Source organism: Marmota flaviventris, chromosome 2 (genome assembly GCF_047511675.1).
Source record: "Marmota flaviventris isolate mMarFla1 chromosome 2, mMarFla1.hap1, whole genome shotgun sequence".
Classification (NCBI taxonomy): Eukaryota; Metazoa; Chordata; class Mammalia; order Rodentia; family Sciuridae; genus Marmota; species Marmota flaviventris.
In genome coordinates, this window is record NC_092499.1 from 137518687 (window position 1) to 137542076 (window position 23390).

A 23390-nucleotide genomic window follows, 5' to 3' on the forward strand; every position below is an offset into this window, starting at 1 on the left:
GCAACCATAACTCTGCCTTGCCCAACCACAGGTCTGAACAGGAACCAAATAGGTTCTCTTGGGTCCATCTTCATTGCTTTTACTGAAGCTCTCAACATCTCTCACTGAAATTTTACTATAGCCTGTAAAAGCTGTGCCCTGTCTCTAACCTTCCCTCAGTTGCTCTAAATATTCTCCCAAATCACACTTCTCTAAAAACTTTCAAAGGCTTTCCAGAGTTTCCAGGAGAAAGTAACTCTTCAGAATAACCATAGAGTTCTTCACAACCAACCCTAACAACTTTTCCAGAACACATTATCTTCTGTTTCCCTCACCCATCCCTACCTTCTAGGAACATTGAACTATTTTCTATTGCCTACACATGCTATTTTATAATGCTTCCTTGTTTTTGCTTATTTCTTGTGCTTCTCCTTCCTTCTTCATCAACTGATTGATTATTATACTTCTGTATTTAAATCAAATCCTGCTTTCTTTAGGAAAGTTCCCTCACTCCTTCACATATAGCTGGCTCTTCAATCAATGTTCTTTTAACAAACTTTTATTGTGCAACTTCTATGTAGTAGGAAACAATAAGATACTTCCTGTCTTCTAGGATCTTAAAGTTAGGGGAATGGAGAGTAAAATAGGAATGATATGAAATATTTAATATCACAATATAACATGACAATACTATGAGAATATGATGGAAGAGGCATCCACCCATCCTAGAATATGATCATCATGCTGGTTAATAATTATAAACTATAAATTACTGTGCACATGTGAGGAATTTGAACTAAAAGGGTCTTCAAGGTCATCTAGGTGATTCGTCAACTTTTCATTATATTCAACTGCCAAAGAGGGGCTGGAAATTGCTTTCAGATATACTAAGACAATGATAGACCATCCAAGAATCCAAGACTGTCTTGAAAGCACTTTTAAAACTGACCTTTTGATAGACTTTGATGGATCAAATTAATAGTTCAGGATCAGCATTCAAAAAAAAAAAGAGGGGCTGGGGTTGTGGCTCAGTGGTAGAGTACTTGCATAGCCAGTGTGAGACACTAGGTTCAATTCTCAGCACTGCATATAAATAAATGAATAAAATAAAGGTCCATCAACATATAAAAATATTTTTTAAAAAGAAAGTACAATAGGAAATATCACATGTACAGAAGTAAACAATGTACTGTGAAATTTAGTTATGCATACCAATCTGGAAAATGCTATAACAAATTAGTCAAAAAAATACTTCTTCTTGGGGCTGGGGATGTGGCTCAAGCGGTAGCACGCTCGCCTGGCATGCGTGCGGCCCGGGTTCGATCCTCAGCACCACAAACAAACAAAGATGTTGTGTCCGCCGAAAAAACTAAAAAATAAATATTAAAATTCTCTCTCTCTCTCTCTCTCTTTAAAAAAAAAAAAAATACTTCTTACAGAATGAAAAGGAAAACTTTAACATAAGTTGAAAAGAACATTAGTGTTTGATTAGAAGTTAATTATGCACATGATTAAAAAAGGAGAGTATAGTATACTTTTCATTTTTTTTTGGATATTATAGGGTGACAGATATGTCCTAGTGGTAGTGTCAAATTTGGGACTTGCAAATGTCCACTAAATATAAGTTCCAAGAAAGCAGGGACTTCATTTGTTTAGTTCTCTAATGGTAAAAGAGCCCCCACATACCTAGCAGGTATGTAATAAATGTGTTGAGTAAATCACAGGCACAGTTGAAAATGTGTCCATATTTACAAAGGTATTGTGTGCTTGAATCTTTCCATTCCCAGTCTGAGTCCAAGCTCTTTTTCTCTCAGTTTTTCTTCCCAATTGTGAGCCTCCCTGAGTCTCCCCTTTGCCTCCACAACGTGGCCAGGGAGAAATTTTTGAATAGAAAAAGACAGATCTTCAGCATGAAAAAAAAATTTAGAAAAGTTTATCTGTCGGGCATTCTTCTATAAAAGAGGAACAAATTAGCAAACATGATAAGGAAGGACCCATTCTGACTGACAGTGGTATGTCACACCTGGATAAAAATGTTTCAGAAAACTCAATCAACCTTATTTACTTTAATGCTATTCCAAAGAAGAGAAACCCATCTAGTAAAATATATTTCTCCCAGTATTTGATATAATACAATTCCAGGGTAAACTGTTTGATATTTGGTATCAATTAGTCCAAATTAATACACTTATGTATCGTATACTGTGCCTAATGCTTGATTTACTGTCTTAACAATTTTAATTTCTTTCTTTCTTTTCTTTTCTCTCTCTCTCTCTCTCTCTCTCTCTCTCTCTTCTTTCATGTGTGTGGTGCTGGGGATCAAACTCAGGGCTTTGTGCATGTGAGGCAAGCATTCTACCAACTGAGCTATATCCCCAGCCCAACAATTTTAATTTCTAGGATTCCATTTTCCGCATCAAATATTTGCCATCCTCTTAAACACTTTTTGCCCATTTCGTTTTGGAAAAACTGCTGCTGCCTTATCTTATGTTTGCCACACCTTTGGGGGCTTCATATGTGAAAGCACATTGGAAATTTTAACACACTGTATCATTTTGTTTTTAATCTCATCTTTTATACATTTATTTTATTTATCTATTTTTTATTTTTATGTGGTGCTGAGGATTGAACCCAGTGGCTCACACATACTAGGCAGGCACTCTACCGCTGAGCCTCAGCCCCAGCCTCACTGTATCATTATTTTAAAGTACCTGTTGATTTTCCATCTGTAAACTTGCAATTTAACCCACTCCTAGTTTTGTGGCATTGGAATCACATCTTTCACCTGGTTAAATTACACTCCAAAGCCTTCTCACTGATTAGAACAACATCTACACTAAAGACCTTGGCCCTGGGCTGGGGATGTGGCTCAAGCGGTAGCGTGCTTGCCTGGCATGCGTGCGGCCCGGGTTCGATCCTCAGCACCACATACAAACAAAGATGTTGTGTCTGCCGAAAACTAAAAAATAAACATTAAAAAATTCTCTCTCTCTCCCCCTCCCTCTCCTCTCTCTTTAAAAAAAAAAAAAAAAAAAAAGACCTTGGCCCTACAGATTAGACTGTCTTCTTTTTAACTTCTACTGCTCTATCCATTGTTTATTAGGGCTCTGCACTCTTATTTTGTTTCTGCAACAAAGTTCATTCCAAGCTCTTCTCTATGCCTAGAATGTTCTTTCCCAGCCCTTATATTCCTCTTCTTTCACCATTCAATTCTTCTCAAAAAAGCCTTCCCTATTTACCCTATTATACAAATCTCACCTACTTCTACCTACCTACCCTGCCCCCATTCCCTCGCTTGGCTTTCTTTTCTCCAGAGCATGATTTTTGAAATCCTATACTTGTTTGCTCAGCTGTTTAATCTTTTAGCCTTTTCTGTTTAATTCATCTTTTGCACTAGAAGGTAAATTCTACTTCAGGCGCCATATCCCCAAGCACCTAAAACAGGGTAGTATGTACTCAATGCAGTGACTTATCAAGGAGTATTTATGACTAAATGACATGATACAGGAAAATGAAGAAAGCAAAAATATACACTTGTCATAATGCTTAACAGGAGCAAGGAGCTTCACGGCCTTAACAAAATCTGAATTAGCCATTTAGGATTTTAAGTTTGCAATATTTTATTTATTTAGTCAGTAAATCTTTACTGAACACCCCCAATATTCAATATACATCTGCTGGTCACAAAGATGTGAAAGACCTGGTGCCTACCTTTGAGATATTTTTAGACTAAATGGAACATAATGGAGGAAAGGTTTCAGGTACACACACACAAATAATAAAAAATAAGATAAAAATGCATAGAAATTCAGAGGCTGAATTGCCTCGTTGTCATTTGGACAAGGCCTTAAAGGTTGAGTGAGGTTTAGACTGCCTTAGAAGGGTGAGGACAGGAGGCCTAGACAGACTAAAAGTCACAAGACAAAACAGTCAAGACCTGCTGATTAGCTAGACCAGGCTTCCATGTGCTGGAATATATGTCATGTGTAGTAGCATAAAGTTGGAAAAGGTAGTCAGGGCCCAAACTGCAGAGGAGCTTATACACTTTTTTCCCATTTTGTTGTAAAAACTGTCCCTATTTGTGACAACAGGACTTTTCTTCTGACGGAATATAGGGTTGTGTTCCTTTCATTCTGGGTTTACGGTGGCTCTGAAGACGCTGCCAAATTCTAGTTAGCAGGGAGAACAGCATGCACTAAATCGGAGACTACTATCACCTTACCTTAGACCATTCGGTAGTATCCACCCAGTACAAAGTGATTTTTCGGGTGATCATGACCTCCTGGACTCTCTTGGGCAACAACTTCTCCATCACCTGCTTCGGAGTGGGCGGCAAGCGCTGGGCCTGGGCCTCGCACCCAGACACGAACTGAAGGAGCTCTCTCTGCGAGTGCGGACAGGGGGCCAGTAGGAAAAGAGCATTCACAAAGCCCCCAAGAGCGGCCTCGGCCTCCTTGGCCTCGCTCTCCGCGTCCAGCAATCTCCTCCCGCTGCTCCGCAGAATAGGTTTCGTGGGCGACGTGATCTCGGGCCGGTCCCACTGGTAGTCTAGCAGGGTCTCCATCAGGGCACTGTGAGTGTGAGTTGCCCTGGAAGCCGGGCCGGGCAGGTGGGCACCGTGAACACGATCCCCAAGCCGAGCCTCGAGCTCCTCCTCAAAGTCCTCCCAGGAGCGGGTTCCTAACTCGCGGAAGTCGGACCCGCGTGAAGGCCGGCTCCGCGCCCCCTGCGAGTCAAAGAACTTGAAGGCCCAGTGGACCCCGGCCAGGCCAAATCGGCAACTCAGGTAAGTGAGTAGGCGCAGGGCGACCCGCCGCACCGGGCTGTGGCGATCCGCGCAGCCCGCGGTGTCCAGCAGCAGCATCACTTTGTGACAGCAGGTCATGGTCGGCCGCGCAGCAGTCCGGGGACTCCGGCCCGGCCCGCGCAGCTCTTCCCTAGGCCCTAGCTTCAGAGAACCAGCGCCATTCAGTGCTTCCCTTAGGGTCCTGGTCTAAAGACTCCCGCGCTCTCCGAGAGCTGCTGCTATTGGCGGAGCTAATACCCAAAGTCAGCTCCTATTCGCTGATTGACTTACGCAAGTTACGTGAGGACCCCCATTTTTGACGCTGATTGGAAGAGTGGTGGAGAAAGCCTTGGCTTGATTGGTGGAGTGCGTGACTATGGGCGGGCCCTGGGTTCCGGGAGAAACTGCACTTTCATTGGTCTGAACTTTCGTTTTAAAATTTAAAGAGGTGGTGCCTCGCTGGCATGTCTAGGAGTTTGGAGCTGGAAGTCTTGTTCGAAAGATTATGCGCCCATGCGGGTGCGAACTGTCTGGGGGGGCCCGGGACAGGGGATATTTACCTAGACCTTGATAATTTGGTGCTTGGAGGGAATTTGGGATTTTAAACCTAAAGTAGTTTTAAAACACGTCTTAAACCCGAATGGTTTAAAAGATGACGAAGTCTTTACTTTTCTTTAAATTTTAAAGTATTATTTAAAATTAGCCTAGCGCTGAGGCGCATACCTGTAACCCCAGGCGTTTGGGAAGCTGAGATAGAAGGATCTCGAGTTCAAAGCAAGCCTCAGCAATTTAGCAAGCTCCTGCCTCTAAATAAAATATTTTTAAAAGGGCAGGGGATGGGGCTCAATGGTTAAGCGGCTTTGGGTTCAATCCCTAGTACCAAATGTGTGTGTGTGTATGTATTTACTTATATATTTATAATTAAATATATAATTAAAGCCGGCGCGATGGAGCACAACTGTAATCCCAGAGACTCAGGAGGCTCACAAATTTGGGCCATCCTCTGAAATTTGGTGAGACCTTATCTTTAAAAAAAAAAAAAAAATGGATAGGGGATGTGCAATGTCAAGGTAATTCAGTCCTTAGTAGGGGAGCAGTAATTTTCATTTCCTTCTAGGAGTTATCTGAAGAAGGTAATCAGAGATTCAGATACAAGATATGTGTAGAGTTTAACTTTAAAAAAAGTAAAATGGGCCTGGTGCAATGATGCAGGTCTGTAATCCCAGTGACTCCACAGGGCTGAGAGAAGAGGATGGCAAATTTGAGGCCAGCCTCAGCAAATTAGCAAGGGCTTAGTGAGACCCTGTCTCAAAAAACAAAAAGGACTGGGGATGTACCTTAGCAGTAAAGAAAGCATCCCTGGGTTGAATCCCCAGTACCATGTTGTCCACTTCACTTCCTCTCACTGCAGCAGACTCAGGCTGATTTCAGAGATGTGAACATGTGCCTCTCATCAATGGGATCTAGAATTAATGAAATATGGTATTTGTAAAGAAGAGGGGTAAAAAGGAAGGTTGGTTAGAATTTGTTTAAGGAGATTGACCCAGTCTTTCACCTGGTTGAATCTGCCTGTTTAATCCGGCTCCTGCCTGATCTCTGAAACTTCTTTTATAGTCTGCTTTTCCAAGCAACATTCTCAACAGTTACTGCCCCAACATTCAGCCATTTTCTCTTTTATGTAAGTTTTCCAGGGCTGCCTGCCATAACAAAGAACCAGAAGCAAATTATTCTCACAAGTCTGAAGGCTAGAAATCCAAAAATGACATGCTGGTGCTCTGCCTCTCTCTTTTCTCTTTGTTCTCCTCTCTCTTTCTCATATGGCTCTAGAGAATTCTTCCTTGCCTATTCTAGCTATCAATCCTTGGTGTTCTTTCAGTGTTTTCACATTGTGTTCCTTCTGCATGTCTGTCTCTTGTCAAAATTTCCCCTTTTGATAAGGACATCAGTGTTATTGGACTAGGGTCCAACTTAATGATTTGACCCATTTTAACTTAGTTACGTCCATAAGACCCTATTTCCAAATAAAATCACATCTTTTTGGACAGAGTTCAACCCATAGTACTTTACATCAGTTATCTACTATCCTCATGGAATATAGAGCCTGATGGGGAACAAACATTAGACAAATTCTAAAACAGATGAATATAATAATGATAATCTTTAAAAAATGAGGGGAAAGTGAAGCAGGCGATAAAAAATTACATTGGTGCTGCGCATGGTGGCACACAGCAGCTAGGGAGGCTGAGGCAGGAGGCTCAAGAGTTCAAAGGCCAGCCTAGGCAACTTAGCAAGACCCTGTCTCTAAATACAATATAAAAAGGGCTATTTGGGATGTGACTCAGTGGTTAAGTGCCTCTGGCTTCAATTCCTGGTAACAACAACAACAACAAAAAAATTACACTGGCTAAGCAGCTTTGTTTAAACTTTGAGGGATAAGGAACAACTTTTCTAAGGCAGGTTTAAGGATGTTTAAATTGAACTTTTATGGGCAAGTAGGAGTTTAACAATGGGGAGTGAGGTAGAGGCAGGGAAGGACAGGTAGGAAAAAAACGTTTGGGGCACCTTTGAAAGACCCAGACTGAAAGCAACTAGAGAATTTGAGGAGTGGAAAGAAGGTGTTGGGGCTGGGGAGCTCTGTGGTGGTGAACAAGGCTGGGGTAAGAGAAGAGGCCAGAGAAGCAGTGGGTACATTGCCTGGAGACCTCCTGCGCCAGTATTTTGGATATTATATTGAGGATAGGAAGACAATGGAAGGTTTTAAGAAAAGAATGGTGATATGATTTGTTTTTTGAGATGAGCACCCTGGCTACTAGGTGGAAAATTGAACATAGAGGCACAAAGAGATTCTACAGATCATCTGGGAAGTTGTCTTCCAAACTCACGCATCAGAGAGTGTCCAAGGCAATTCACTGTATGCAGAAAGAAAATAGTAAGACTTTTATTTCTTTCCTTTTTTATTTTTTTGTTTGATGGCTCACTCATTCATTGGATATCTTTTTTTGTGCCAAATTGTATTTTTCTTGAACCCGATTAAGTGAATTTGGGGATTAATTGATTGGGTTTTAGCTAAAATAACTTTCAAAAAATGAACAAGTGGCTTTATAATATTTTTGGTATGTTATGTCCTTAAACATTAGTAACTTCATTTTGGTTCAGGGACTCAGAACTGAAACTTATAAACTGCCAAGAACAAGAAACTTAAGATACCCTATTCCCATTGCAAACCCCCAAAGTCCCTAAATACAAAAACCTGCTGTTACCCAGCCACCTGCACCCAAGACCATTTCCAGCTTGCTCTTATTCCTTGTTAAATGCATTCTGCTGTCATATATACCTTATTAAAATAAACAAATAAAGATTTTTAAAAAGAGAGATAAAATCTGTATTCAAGTGACTCTGCCTGCTATGCCTGGCAGAAGGGCAGCCTAGCTGATGCTCTCTGTTAATAAACCTTTGCTTGAACTCAGAGATGTGTCTCACATGGATATTTACACCATCTACCCTAACAATAATAATACAATCACAAGGAAACCACATGAAAATCATAGGTTTCCTTCCTAGTATGAGATCTTTGTCAGTCACATTTTTTTTTCTTTTTTTCAAGTTTTTGTTGTCAGCCACATTTTGAGATTTTAAAAGACAGACTGTTTGTGGGGCCTGGTGGTCCACACCTGTAATCCCAGGGACTCTGGAGGCTGAGGCAGGAGGATCACAAGCTCAGGGCCAGCCTCAGCAACTTAGTGAGACCCTGTCTCAAAATAAAAAATAAAAATGGCTGGGGATACAGCTCAGTGGTAGAGCACCCCTGGGTTCAATCCCCAGTATATGTATGTATGTATGTATATACAAAAATTATATATACTTTTTTCCTCACAATTTCAATTGTTTCAGTCTATGATCCACAGACTCCATTGCTCTGGGCCTGAGGTAAGGAGAACATCATGGCAGAGGGAAGCTACTCAGTTCACCGCAGCCAGGAGACAGAGAGAGAGAGAGAGACTTTAGGGGACATTGTAGATCCAAACCATAATGTCACTGGTCCATACTGTTTATGATGATGGCTTTGGACAGGGTGCAAAGGATGGAGCCATGATTGTATTTTGGGTATATTTTGAATGTAGAGCTGACAGAACTTGCAAACAGATTGCAGTGTATAATGGTAACTTGTTGGAAGCAGCAAATGAATTACAGATCTGTTTGAACCATCTCAAGGCCAAGGCAATGCCCTTCTGAAAATGCTCGGTGGTATCTGGCTGATTTGAGACAGCTCAGTCGCTGGTAATGCTCTCCTCAAGGAGAGTCCTGTGTCTCACAGAATTTATTGGTTCAAATAGCCTTAGATTCAAACGCAAGCTGCTCCAGGGTGGAAGAGATGTGGATATGGTCAATAGCCTTGAGACGCCAGCTGCCCAGAGGAGGAAGAAATACCCCACACAAGCTGATGAGCCCAATTGGACTGTTTTCCTTACAACCTCACTTTTGTTTATCTTGAAGAAGCTTTCTCACAATAAATCCTTTGGATGTCTAACCTATACAATAAATGTGCGGAGCCCAGGTCTTTGTTCAGTAAGATCCCATCAGGACTGGCCCCACCCAGTCCCACTTTCACTATTTTCATTTCATGTCTTTTGTCTTTATTTCTTATTCTCCCTATATTTTCTAATCTGTTCATTGCCTGTGTTCGCAGAACTGTTTTGTGCTGAGCCAGTTGCACAAGTCACTTAGGGCCTGAAAGGCGAAGAAAAGATAAAGAAGACTCATTGAAGAGGCAGTGGAAGGCAGAATATCAAAGGTTCTAGTTAACCAAGGTTAGATTTGAAATGTCTATTGGACTCCCAAGCCAAAATGTAAGGTGTGCAGTTAGATATATGATTCTGCAGCTCTTGGGAAACATTGAGACAGAGAGGTAATTTGAAAATGATCAGTAACTAGCTGTCATTTAAAGCCATGGGACTGGATGAGCTTACCAAGGTGCTTTAGCATTGAGAGGTTAGAAAGAGGAGAGGACAGCTGAGTGTCCACTTCAATAGAAGGACACTGTGATCTGAATGTTCATGTTCCCCTGAAATTCATGTTGTAGCCTAATCACCAATATGATGGTATTAGGAGGTAGGGCCTTTTGAGAGATTATTAGATCATGAGGGCTCCAATTAGTACCTTTATAAAATAGGACCAAGGGGGCTTATTTGCCCTATTCACTGGGTGAGGCCATAGTGAGACCGGCCATCTGTGACCAGAAAGTGGGTCCTCACTAGACACTAAGTCTTCTAGGGACTTGACCTTGGACTTCTAGCCTCTAGAAATGTGTGACATAAATTTCTGTTGTTTATAAATTATCTGGTTCATGTTATTTTGTTATAGCAACACAAATGGACTAAGAGAGGAAAACTAGGAGAGTTTCATTAATGGAAATCCAGTGGAAAATGGTTTCAAGAATGAGAGAGTTGTCAGATTTTTTTTTTCAAAAGGATGCACAGCATGGGGGCTAGGGTTGTGGCTCAGAGGTAGAGTGTTTGCCTCACATGTGCAAGACCCTGGTTCAATCCTCAGCACCACATAAAAATAAATAAATGACATAAAGGTATTGTGTCCAAGTACAACTAAAAAGATAAATATTTTTTTTTAAAAAAAGATAGACAGCAGGGGAGCTGGGGTTTAGCTCAGTGGTAGAGTGCTCACCTAGCATGTGTGAGGCACCGGGTTTGATCCTCAGCACCTCATATAAATAAATAAAATAAAGGTATTGTGTCTAGCTACATCTAGAAATAAATATTTTATTTTATTATTATTTTTTTAAATATTTATTTATTTTTTTTAGTTCTCGGCGGACACAACATCTTTGTTTGTATGTGGTGCTGAGGATCGAACCCGGGCCGCACGCATGCCAGGCGAGCGCGCTACCGCTTGAGCCACATCCCCAGCCCCAGCACTTAAAAATATTGTGCCACATTTACCTGGCCCCATGTGTCCTTCAATGACACCATGAGTGAAGGAGCCTCCTAACCATTGAGAGGTGGGGGAAATCCCAGCTTCCCCCTCTGCCTTCTGACACCATCCAGCAGGAAGAGGAAGGTGCCTCATTATCACTGGGTGGTGGTGGAAGTCCTTGCTCTCTATGTGACCTCCTCTGCTACTACCTGGGAAGCTAGGCTGAACCTGGGTGTTTATTGTCTAAAAGGTCTCTGTGTTGCTAAGCTGCCCTTTTCCTAGTTCCTTGTCTAGAGAGAGTAGATTTGTCTTGGGGCTTTTGTGGTCTGTGTCCACCAATGTATTAGGTTTCCAGCTTCTCCAAAATCCAATCAGAATATATAAATGCAAAAAAAGAATCCAGGAAATTTCTTGGGTCCCAAGATCCCTGGGCAATCTCTTCTCTCAACCCTTGAGAATATTCTTATATTTGTGATATGTATATGTGTGTGTGAATGATATATATCTTATATTTGATATATGATATGGCTTATATATTTGTGATATACATATACATAAATATGCAAGGGTTTTAGCTTTGCTTAGTGGGAGGAGTAGGCATAAATGTACCTACTTCATTTTGTCTGGAACTAGAAGTTGGGTGCCCTTATTTTTTATTATAACCATTTTATCATGTTGTCTACTTTTTATTTGTCCTTGTGTATTTAGTGCCTAGCAAAATATGAACTTGATAAATTATTTTTAAATCGAATTAAAAGTGTTACCAAGCATTTCTTTTCCAGAAGTTAGCAATGCATGCAGATAATGCAAGTTACCACCAGAGGGCAGCAACCCTTCCATAGTAGCTCTGAAGCCTGCACCCCTCTCCAGAATCCAACCTTTCACCAAAATTGCTTGTTCATAGTTTGTGTGAGAAAAGCAGGATCCTCCCAGGGAAAAGAGGGATCTTGAGTAAGTGACAGGCTGCACCTGGAATGTGTGGGTCCCATTCTTTTGGAGAAGAATGCTTCTTCCTCTCCCCAATAAAGGGAAGAGATCCCACATATTCCCAGCATCTAGTGGGGCAGTCACAATGTTGGGCATTCCTCACAGTAATTCCACAAGGTAGTCATTCCTTCCTTTTACAGATGAGGAAGTTGAAGCTCAGAGAACCTCTCAAAGAGGAGGAGTGGATGGCTGGTATTCCATGGGCAAGGAGGCCCAGGCAGTGGACATGGCCAGGGAAGCTATGCCTCTCCCCTTGCTGTTCCACATCTGGAAAGCCTCGGAACCCTGAGAGTGTTCCCCACTTTTCTTTAACAGGGAGATAATCCACTCTGCTTTTCAGAGCTGTGGGATCTAGGGCCAAGACCAGCTATATAACTTGCAGGGTACAAAGTGAAAATTCAGGGCCCCTTGCTTACAAACTAAGAATTTCACAATGGCAACATCAGAGCATTCAATCAAACACAAAAACCTAGGCATGAGATTTGTGTGTGTGTGTTGGGTGGGTGGGTGGGGAGTGTTTATTTTATTTTTTCTATTTTCTTTTTTTGGTACTGGGGATTGAACCCAGAGGTACTTCATCACTGAGCTATATTCCTAACCCTATTTATTTTTTATTTTTGAGACAAAGTCTCACTGAATTTCTAAGAGCCTTGCTAAGTTTCTGAGTTTGGCCAGGAACATGAAATCCTCCTGCTTCAGCCTTCTGAGTCACTGGAATTACAGGTGTGCACCACCACGCCTGGTTGCATATATGTTTTTATTTCTATAATAAGGAGGTTGGATAGACAATAGTTCTTAAACCTGGTTACACATTAGAAACTCCTGGGACTTTAAAAATAAATGTCAGCCCCACCCCTAAAGATTCTAATTGAACTGGATTAAGATGAAGTCTGGGCACATGAATACATTCACCCTCATTCTGAGACCCTGGTATCTACATGTAACAAGGATGAAAATGTCCTCCTCCTCTAAAAAAAGCAACAGAATTGTCTGGGTGATCTAGCTCCAGTTGGACAGGGAGTCTTAAGGTCTCATATCTAAGAAGTTTAACAGGCAAAGACACAAAGAATGTATGTTCTTGTGGGTCTAGATTGGGGATGGGTCTTCTGGGGGATACTGTGTCTCTGCAGCCATTTGCCCAACTGTCCATTCATTCTGCTGAGAGCTCCACACTCCATTGTTGATGGTCTCTGGGGGATGCCATCCATTTGTGGTAGTATTTCTAGGCATGAAGGGAACAACAATGGCTTTCTCACTCCTTCTGGAAACTTCTAGTTTGCCTGAGCAATGTGTGTAGAACTGTTAAAGAAAAGAAAGTAAAAATGGAAATAATGTTTATTGAGCACTTTCTGAGGGTCTGACATTACACTTAGGAGCAGTATTGAATCCTCCAGAAATCCTTCTAGTTAAGTATTTTTCTTAAACCCCATTTTTACAGCTCAGAACAGTTGGGTAATATCATACAGTTGCTGAATATCATACAGCTGATTGAGTGGTCCCTCCTTTACCCCAGTAATATTCCCTGGTAAAACTCTGTCTAAGGGACACTGTGATCCCAGACCTCTGTGGCACTGGCCCTCCCTTTTCTGGCCAGGAGAGCGTGGCTGAAGGTAGTGGGGCATGACCCAGGCCTGCCTTATCTTGGCTGCTCAAATCCCAGAAACCCCTCACATCAGGCCCTGTGGAAATGGTCTGGAACACTGCATCCTTTCACAGATGTAGGAACTCAAGGACAAAGGAAAATGCCTGGGGAGGCAGCCCAGGTACCTCACAGGAGCCCATCAGGAGATGTAGCCAGAGCAGATGGGAGCTATGGGGCCTCTGAGAAGAGCTGAAAATCCCTATGAATTCAGACTCATTCTCTGAAGCCAGTCATGCTGCAAAGAAGCTGGGTCTACCAGCCACAACTGACGTGGTCCTTACCCTGATGTCCATCAGCCTCTGGTCATTTGAACAGGGGATAGCCTTGTTTTGGGGGAAGAGGCTCAAATTCCCCTCACTATATTTGGGATATGGGGGAGCTGATAGAAGCTCAAGGAAAGAGTGAGGTCCTGGGTGAAGGAGTGGGAAAGAAAGAAGACTCCAGGCAGCTTGGGGGTGGGGGAGTGCAGAATCATAGTTTTCCTAAAGGAGCTATAGCCAGAGTAGAGGCTGGAGTGAATGTGGAGGCCCAGGTGCCGGAGCTGAGGTCCCAGTCCCTAGGAATCTGCATCACCCCCTTCACCAGTATGGGCCTGCAGCTTTACAACCTAGAGCTGGCCAGAGCCAGTGAGTCCCACACCAGCTAATAGGAGCCACGAAGAACAACTTCTAGTGTATTGTGAATCCCAGGGCTGCCAAGTGGTTTGGAAGCAGAGGGCTTCAAAAGCTTTCTTCAAAAGCACAGAGTCATACTCAGGCATGGGGACTCAGTCTATAATCCCAGGACCCTGCCTTACCCACCTCAGCAACTTAGCAAGACCCTATGTCAAAAAATAAAAAGGGCTGGGGATGTAGCTCAATGGTGAACTGCCCCTGGGTTTGATCCCCAGTACCCTTAGTCCCCTTTCACCCTGCCTCACCCACCTAGTCAGCCTCTGTGCCCCTCTGTGATCACACTTTCATCAGTCAAGAATCTTACTCAGACTTTCTACAATTAGGAAAACACCCAACTTCAGGTAACTAAACATCTGCAATGGCTTTACCAAATGGGACTTTGTGATTGTCACATACCAAGCAGTTTGAAGGAAATTGTTCCAGAAGAAGAGCAGCATTTCCATGATGTCCTGGATGTTTCAGGCTCTTGTCTTTCTACTCTGGGGGGGGGGGATTTGACTTAACCCCCTGCATGGTCACAAAGTGACTGCCCCACCTCCAGCCTCATGTCTGTATCTGCCTTTTCCATAAGGCAGAAATAAGGAAGGAGGAAATTGTGGCTACTGTGTTAGGAAAGCAAAGCCTATCCCAGAAATTTTTAGTACATATTGGCTTAGCCCACATATGGCAGAACTGTGTCACATGGCCACCCTAGCTGCACAGGAGTCTGAGAAAGTATTCAACTGGGTACACTGTTACCATAAAAGACAATTGGGCAGAGCAATGAGAAGAAGAAGAGATGAGAATGACCACCCAGAGTGACCAAAACCATATGGTGCTGCATCCCTGTGTCCAGGCCTGCGTTCTTCCACCCTGGCCACCAAGTCCAAGGGAAAGCTGAAGGGGATGCTAAAGGAGATAGAGCCACGGTGAAGGAGGAACCGCAGAGAAGATTCACCAGGCTGTCTGCTAAACCTGCTCCTCCAAACCAGAGCCCACGCCTGAAAAGGACCCCTGCAAAGAAGGGAGAGAAGGTACCCAAAGGGGAAAGCTGAGCTGGTAAGGACGGGAATAGCCCTGCCGAAAGTGGAGAGGCCAGAACAGACCAGGCACAGAAGTGGAAGGTGCTGGAGATGCCAAGGGCGCTGTGTGTTTCCAGTGACTATAAAGATTGAAATAGTATTATTATCAAGCTTTATAAAAATGCAGAATTTTGTTTTACTTAAAAAAAAAAGACAATAAATGTTATTAGCACACAGAACACTTCACTGTTGTTTTGGGGAAAGTAGCGTATCACCAGCAGAATGTCTCCAAAGCTAGACTGCTGTGGGGAAGCGCCTTTCCCTCCTGGTTTTGAGGGACTTCCTCTGGGCTCCCAGGAGGAGGGATTCCCTCAGGTTGGCACACACAGCCACCTTGGCACATATGCTTTGTGGTGTGGCAAAACTCAAACTCATCCTCTTCCTCTCTGCTGTCAGCTTAGACTTAACTCCCCTAAACCCAGAGACCTGTTGGGACCTGACTCCTGACAAATTGGTTTTACTAATGTGTTGGGCAATCTGGACTTTCCAGTGACATCATTGAGACAGTGTCCCTCAAAAGAGCAGCAGATCCTTTTCTAGATTGTGGATCTTCAGACTGATAATTCTGCCATTCTCATTTCCTGAAAATCAGGGTCAGCTCATGAAAATTTATTAAACAACAAGCTAAACATGAAATGTCAACTGTCACTCTTAAATCCCTATTCAAAGCATCAGATGAAGACTTCATTGGGTTTTATAGCGGCTTTCTGATTTTGGTAGCTCATCCAAGAAGGGAATTTGAAAGTTTCTGTATATTGTTAATGATTGTTTGTTCTGTGTCCTACCTGGAATACCATGAATTTTTATGAAAAGTATCTTTAATAAATATGGACACAAGGGGCTGGGATTGTGGCTCAGTGGCAGAGCACTTGCCTAGAGTGTGTGAGGCACTGTGTTCGATGTTCAGCACCACATATAAATATATAAAAAATAAAGGTACAACAACAACTAAAAAATATTTTTTAAAAAAAGATGAACTCAGTTTGGCTTTGGAAAAAGAAAAAACTGGGTTTCTATTAGTAAAGAAGAAGGGGGACTAGATATTGGGTAGGCAACTAGTCGTGTTCCCCACTGTAAATATAAAATTACATTATAATATTGCACTTTATCAAATCAAACCCTCCACTAGAGTTTTTGATGTATCACCTAAGAGGCATGCCCTTCTCCAGCACCTGACACGTTCTTGAGAGTTAGCACATTCTCTTCTGTCTTTCTGTCTCACTGCATGATACGATCTACCACAGGCCCTTGCCAGAGCTGGCACCATGCTGTTTGGACATTTAGTCTCCCAAACTCACAACTGTGAGCAAAATAGACCTCTTTAAACAACAACAACAACACAGAATTAGCACATTCTAGTTAATTCATAATTGCCACGGCAGGGGCCCTTGATCACCCACCAGTTGCTTCCTGGATCATCTGGCCAGGAGTTCTCTGTCATTTCCAGCAGGCTAACTCTCTTGCATTCAGAAAGTAAGCATTTCAGAATGTGTTCCAACTATTTAATTGCTTCATAACAAACGGCCCCAACATTCAGTGACCTCTAGCAAAACCAAGCATAACTTTGCTGACCAATCTTTCCTTTGGGCAGGGCTCAATGAGGACAGTTTGTCTTTTTCTTGTGGCACCAGCTTGACTGGGGCTAAAGGATCCAATGGTCATCCACTGAATTTTTATTTCTGTCATTTTTTTATGCATAAAAATTGATTTAATTCTTTTTTCAAATCTACTTGGTCTCCCTTTATAGTAATCTTTAAAGTGATGGAAATATTAAATAACAGCTATTGTGCATCTTTTCCCAGCTCCATGTTCAGTGACATCACTTTGGGAGTTTGCAGTCAGCCATGGTGGGAGAATTTACAACATGGAAATCATCAAATGTTGTGAATCAGGGTTTGGTTTATTGCTTTATTGATTGTCTAGACTTAAAGAGAGCTATGAAAAAATATTAATAATTTAAATTAAATTTTAAATTGTGTTGTATCTGTAGCCATGATATTGTGACTGGTACAAAAAAAATCAAGAAAATATTCCTTCAGTGTCTGAAAATTATTATCTGACCCAGCAAGAAAGTAGCTTATGTTGTTGAGTAATGAATGAAGTTTCAACAAGTCTTCATTGTTTCATTTCATCTTCCTCCTTCACATAAAAGTGTCAACCAACATTCATGTTATAACTATGTGAATCGCAGCCAGGGGCTGGCTACAGATACAAGAATTTGGCAAAAATCAACAAAAGTATTTTGTGAGAATCCATTGTCTATGTGGAATTCATAATAAAGAGTGATGCGTATTTTATTATTACTTGTAAGTGATATGCTACATTTCCTTTGTATCAGTAAGATTTGTATATGTATAGGCACACATTTCCCCCCACATCACTGTATGAACCCTAAGACAGCCATCAAAGTACATCCTGCAGGTCTGAAAACTTCAGGGTACCATAAGTTTTTAGTTCTACGGGTTATTTACTTTTGTGTTTGCTCAGTGAGACATTTTAAAAGATATTTTGTTGAATATTTTATTCAGCACTTACTTTTTTTTACTAGAAGGACCATTCAAACTCATGTTTTCCATTGACTCCCAGCTACAAGGAGTTTGACTAAACTCTTGTCCAGGGATTAGTTTATATCCTGTTCAACAAAAAGGATGCAGACTCAGCCATGTCAGTAGGAGCCGTGAACTAGTACTTGACTGTGATGCCACTTTCTGTCTTCTCATTAAACATGTTTGGATTGATGGTGAGGTTTGGGCGTCACCATTATTTTGTTTATGTTTGCATTTTGTGAATGTTTCAAGTGGCTTTGGTTTGGGTGGTTGTCCCATAGTCCCGATTAGTTTGGGCAGAACAGCATGCCCCACAAAGGGAGCCATTCATTGTAATCATCCTGGGCTGCCAGGAAGCTTCTGGGGTCCCTGTCTCAGCTCTGGCTGTTAAATATAAAAGTATGTTTTTGTAGTAAGAACCACAGACTGGGTTCCTTAAGCAACAGAAATCTTTTTCTCACAATTCTGGAGGCTGGAACCCAAGATCAAGATGGTGGCCAATTCAGTTCCTTGATGAAGACTCTTCCTAACTTGCAGATGGCCACCATTTCACTGTGGGCTCCTGTACTGGAGAGAACTGGCAAGTTCTTTAATGTCTCCTTTTATAAGTACACTAATTCTACAGGACCAGGGCTTCATTCTTATGACTCTATTTAACCTTAATGACTTCCTCATTCCAAATACAGCCATGGTGCAGACTACAGCCTCAACGTATGAATTTAGGGGACATAATATTCAGTCCATAGCAGGTACTGTGGTTTAGCCCACAGACTCCCATTTCCCAGCCTTCTATTCTCACCATTAGCTCTCTTGCTCCATTTCTGGTTGGTTAGGAGAATTGTGTGAGAAACTTTTACCTTGTTGTTCACAGTCAGGGATTCATTCTGGGCTTGCTGACCTCTTCCTTGGTTCCTGGTTCCTAACCTCAAGCCAAGTAAGGCTGCATATCAAATCCAGCCCCAAGGATTGGCCCCACCATCCATAATGCTCTACAGGCAGGATCTTCCCTAGAGACAGGAAGTCCTGTTTCAGATTTTCACTTAAGACCCCTTCCGTCTCTGGGAGTCCCAAAAAACTGGGTGGGACCCAGTGACATTCCAGGAAGTCTGGCTTGCACACACTGCAGGTAAAGAGACCTTGCCTAACATGTGTGAGGCACTGGGTTCAATCCTCAGCACCACATAAAAATAGACACACAAAATAAAGGCATTGAGTCCATCTACAACTAAAAAAAAAAAAAAATTTTTTTCTTTTGTTAAAAACCTTTGTGATTTACCACCTTAGGAAATCAAATGTTACTCAGATATTTGAACCATCCTTTGCAACATCTCTGATTCCCTTTCCTTTGCTATCATCCTGAATTTGGAGGATATTTTTCCCATTCATTCTTTAACAAAAAGAAAAAAAAAATACATCCCTTAAATACGTCTAAAATTTTGCATTTTCAACTCTCTCACAATGACCTACCCAAAATCATGTTTACAATTTTGCATTTGATGTTATTTGGTGACAAGTTACTTAAATTATAATTGTGATATTTAGTCATCATCATTCATTTACATTTTTGAAGAATGAAAAAAATCTAACATATAAATTGATTTTAAATGTTATTGAATGTTTCCAAATACAGCTAATATAGTTGAAATATCAGTTATGTTTTATAGACAAATTAACAAAACAGTAATTTTGACTTTGCTGTTTTCCTTTCATAGTTTGGGGCCTTAAGCTTTCTACATGTTCCTATGGGGATGGAAACCTCCTAAGGCCTAATTCTGTGTCCAGAGTCCCTAAGGGGGATAACAGAACCCTAAGGTAGAACAAGAGCATTAAGAAAATCAGCAGCTATGGGGCTGGGGATGTGGCTCATGCGGTAACGCGCTCGCCTAGCATGTGAGGGGCGCTGGGTTCGATCCTCAGCACCACATAAAAATAAAATAAAGATGTTGCATCCACCGAAAACTAAAAAAATTTAAAAAAAAAGAAAAAGAAAATCATTAGCTACACTAAAGGTGACAGTTTGGAGCATTCATTGGACCAGGCCTCTGACATGAGCAGTTCACATCTGTTAACTCACCCCTACCAAGTAGTTGCTACTGCCATTCCAAGTTCCAGAGGGCCGGGTAGAAAGGGCAGAGCTATGGTTGAACCCAGCCATTTTCTGAGCACCAAATGTACATGTAAGGTTCCAAGTATTTTCTCAGACTTCTCACAAAAACCAGGTATTATTATTATCCCTGTTTTATAGGAAGAGAAACTGGTCCAGAGAGGCTCAGCAGCTTGCTCCAGATCTCATAGTGGAAAGGGACAGATTCTGTGTGAGTCCCAACATTGCCTGTGCTTCTCAGGGCTCCATACTTGCCACTTTGCAGCAGGCTGAGTCCTCCCCTTCCTGCCCTTCTCTGCTCTCTCCTCTGTAACCTTGGTGGTTATATGTGGCAGGGGTGGGGGTGGGGGACTGACCGGGTGGGGGAGGAAAAAGGGGAGCACCAGTTACTTATTTCTGTTAGCCCAAAACACCTGCACTAGGGAAGGGGGTATCTGCAGGTCCCTGCCCAAGGCTGGCCACGTCCCCTCCCTAACCCCCTTCCTCTCACTCTTCCCCTGCTGCCCAGGGTAGGTGGGAGCCCGCAGGCACAGGCCACTTTTTAGATGCGATAGTCTCAGCTGGCTGCCTCTCCTCCCACAGGTCTCACCTTATCTTGGGCCATCAGAATCTCTCTTTCCATCAGGTCCCCAGCTCAAGGTCACCTCCAGCAGGTTCCAGTCTTGCTTACTGCACAGGGCCCTTCTGCTTACCTGGAAATTGGAAGGGAAAGGATTTGTTGTTGTTGTTGCTCTCACTCGGAGTCCCCCACTTTCCACACAGAAAACAAATCCAGAGTGAAGGTGGGAGGTGAAAGGACAATAGGTTTTAGACAGAAGACCAGGGTTTTCTCCCCAGGCTCTGGGCTTCACTCCTATAACCTTGGATTAGTCACTTTCTCTTTCTGGGCCTCTGTTTCCTCACCTGGAAAGGGAGTGTAAGGCCCAGAGGCTTTCTAAGATCCTTCTAGTAAGTGTGTAACTAAATCTGTTCCCTGCACCAGAGTGTTAGGTTTGTGACAGGTGTATATGTACTTTTTATTTATTGTGATTTTTCTTTAACTAGAACCATTTATATTCTAATAAAATTTGTGTATATGTATGTAGTTTTTGCTTTAATTAGAAATATTGGCAAGCCCATCCCTGCCATCTCAGGAAGAAGCCCACTAACTGCTCAGCCAAGAGGGAAAAAGAAGACCAAGAAGTACCCAGTTTCTAGGTGAGAGAAGATGGGAGAAGGGGGTGGGAATCTCAGGTTTTCCATTTGGGAAGAGCACATCAAAAATGGGCTGTGTGAGTCCACTCCAGACCAATTAAGTCAGAAGTTCTGGGAGTGGAACTGTGAGTTTTAGAAACTTCTCAGATGAGTCCGATGTGCCCTGAGAGTGGAGAACTACCATTGGAGAGTGTCAGTTCTCATCCTTCCATGGCCTCTATGTCCCTTAAAAGTCTGGGTATCTGGCCTTGCCTGTGGACCTTCCCACTCAGTAAGTCTGGGATGGAGCCTGTATCAGTTTCCTATGGATGCTTTAACAAACCACCATGAACTCTGTGGCTTAAAAGTGTGAATCTATTGTTTTACAGTTTGCGGGGAGTGACTTTCAAAATGAGTCTCACCGGGTGAATGTTAAGGTTAGTGTAGGAAGAAGTTCCTTCTGGAGGCTCCACGAGAGAACCTATTTTCTTGCCCACCATTTTCAGTGCAAGTCCAATTGTCAATCTGACTGGATTAGCTTGGATCACATGCTCACCTCTACCCCTACACTGTGGATTGGAAGCACTGACCAGCCCAGGGTGGATGACATATCCTATCCCTGACCTACTCTAGTGAATGAGCAACTCACGAGGAGGTAGAGCAGAAACTCATGGGCTTTAAAAATCAGACATATCCAGGTTATTGATTCATTCATGAATTCAAAACATTAAGTATAAGGCACCAAATAAAACCGACCTAGTCCCTGCCATGTGAGTCATTTAAACCAGTGTATCAGTTATTTATTGCTGTGTAACAAATCACTTAAAACTCAATGTCTTACAACAACGATATTTCATATGCTCACGATGGGTTCACTAGACTTGGTGGGCATTTCTTTTGGGCTCATTCATGTGCCTGCCCTCACCATGTGGTGCAACTAGGGCTGGATGAACTAAAGTGGCCTCACTCCCAGGTCTGGCAGTTGACAGGGGCTGTTAACTGGGCCAGGGACCTCCAGCAGTTTAGCTTGGGCTTCTTCATTTGGCTTCAGTGTTCCCAGAGGGCAAACCTAATGCACGTGTGATTTTCAACCTTATGATTGTGACATCTTGCTAATGTGCTATTGGCTCAAGTAAATCACTTGGCCAGAATCAGAGTCATTATGGGAAAAGGCTTTACAGGTTGTAGTTATGGAAGACATGATCAATTAGGGACATACGGTAATAATTGTTGGGACTCTCCAGCATCTACCTGCCCTGGCCCACAGTAGCACTCTACTTCTTCCTCGAAGAATCTCCCTCAGTGCAGGAGGACTCCTAACTTCCCACTAGGAAAGCAAGAGGACCCCATGGCTCCTGGATTCAGAGGTGCTATTGGGGAGGAGAAAGGAAATGGCGCAGCTGGCCCAGGCCTCTGTGTGTGTTTCTCACATCCTGGATGTTTCTACTGTGATCAGGCTTCTAAGCCAAGAGAGACCATCCCCCACTGCCCTGCGGCCCACAGGTGGGCTCCACACTCACAGCCCTGTATTAAGGATGGCTCTGGTTCAGTGTGTGTCACCAGCAAGGAAGACCTAAAACTGGAGTTCTGCTGAGCTTGGCAATGCCCTTGCCCTTGGATAGGTGGGCACAGTCTAAATGGGGCTTCTGTTTATGCATACACAATTCTGGGTGGGGGCAGAGGCTAGTTATGGAACAGCTAGTTCTGGGGCACCCTGATGACCTGGGAAGGTCAGACCCTCAGGGCTACTCTTTCCTCTGGCCCTTTACCTGATATGGAGTGTGATTACGAGTTCTCAGGTCTCTTTGACCATAAGGCTACAAAGAGGCTTTTTGGTGAGTAAGTGGGTGACATCTAACTGTCATGCTAGGGTGACTATGTCCTATTTGCCCAGGATAGTTCTGTTTATACCTGCTGGCCTTGTGTAATTATTAATAATGCCCCTTTTCGTTCTGGTTTGGATAATACCTGTGAAAGGTCACCCTGGTGAAAGCCCATGTTAATCCCAGAGCCCAGGAAGGTGACTGACCAGGAGCCAGCAACAGGAGCTCTGGTCTTGCACTGTTGCCGATAGTTTGGGGGATTTGGGCATGTCCCTTTTTCTCTCTGGTGGCAGTTGCCTTGTGACTGAATTGAGGGTTGTATCAGATAGCCCCTCCTAGCTGGGGAGTAAATGAATGTGAGATGTTCCCTCCACCCCAGGGGGATTCTGCCCCATTCACAGGTTGGTGAGGATATTGCTCCTTCTCTAACCTTTGGTCTCAGAGTCCTCTGGGGACCCAGCCATGTCCTGCTAGTTTTCCCCTCTTCCATTCTCTGCCTCAGCTAGCCTGAGTCTGACTCTCTGAGTCTCTGCCACAGAGCTCTAGGCTAGCAGGGACTACCTGTTCACCATCCCCTCCCCCATGCTTTGCTCCAATCAGACCTTTCTTTAACCTGCACCTCCTAGTTGTGTGAACTTTGGGAGAAATACTTAATCACCTGTGATTGTTTCCCCATCTGTCATGAGG

General features: G+C 42.9%; 1 protein-coding gene and 1 pseudogene across 1 annotated transcript in view; one reads left to right on the forward strand and one right to left on the reverse strand.

Moving 5' to 3' along the window:
• The window catches only part of Ticrr (TOPBP1 interacting checkpoint and replication regulator), a 41264-nt gene extending 36400 nt beyond the window's left edge, over nt 1-4864 (reverse strand). The window contains exon 1 of the mRNA XM_071607418.1: nt 4202-4864. Within this exon, the coding sequence (XP_071463519.1) occupies nt 4202-4864 (663 nt within the window). The remainder of the gene's footprint in view (nt 1-4201) is intronic.
• A 9044-nt stretch (nt 4865-13908) lies between these two features.
• Nucleotides 13909-15137, forward strand: LOC139704630 (non-histone chromosomal protein HMG-17 pseudogene; annotated as a pseudogene).
• The last annotated feature ends 8253 nt before the right edge of the window (nt 15138-23390 follow it).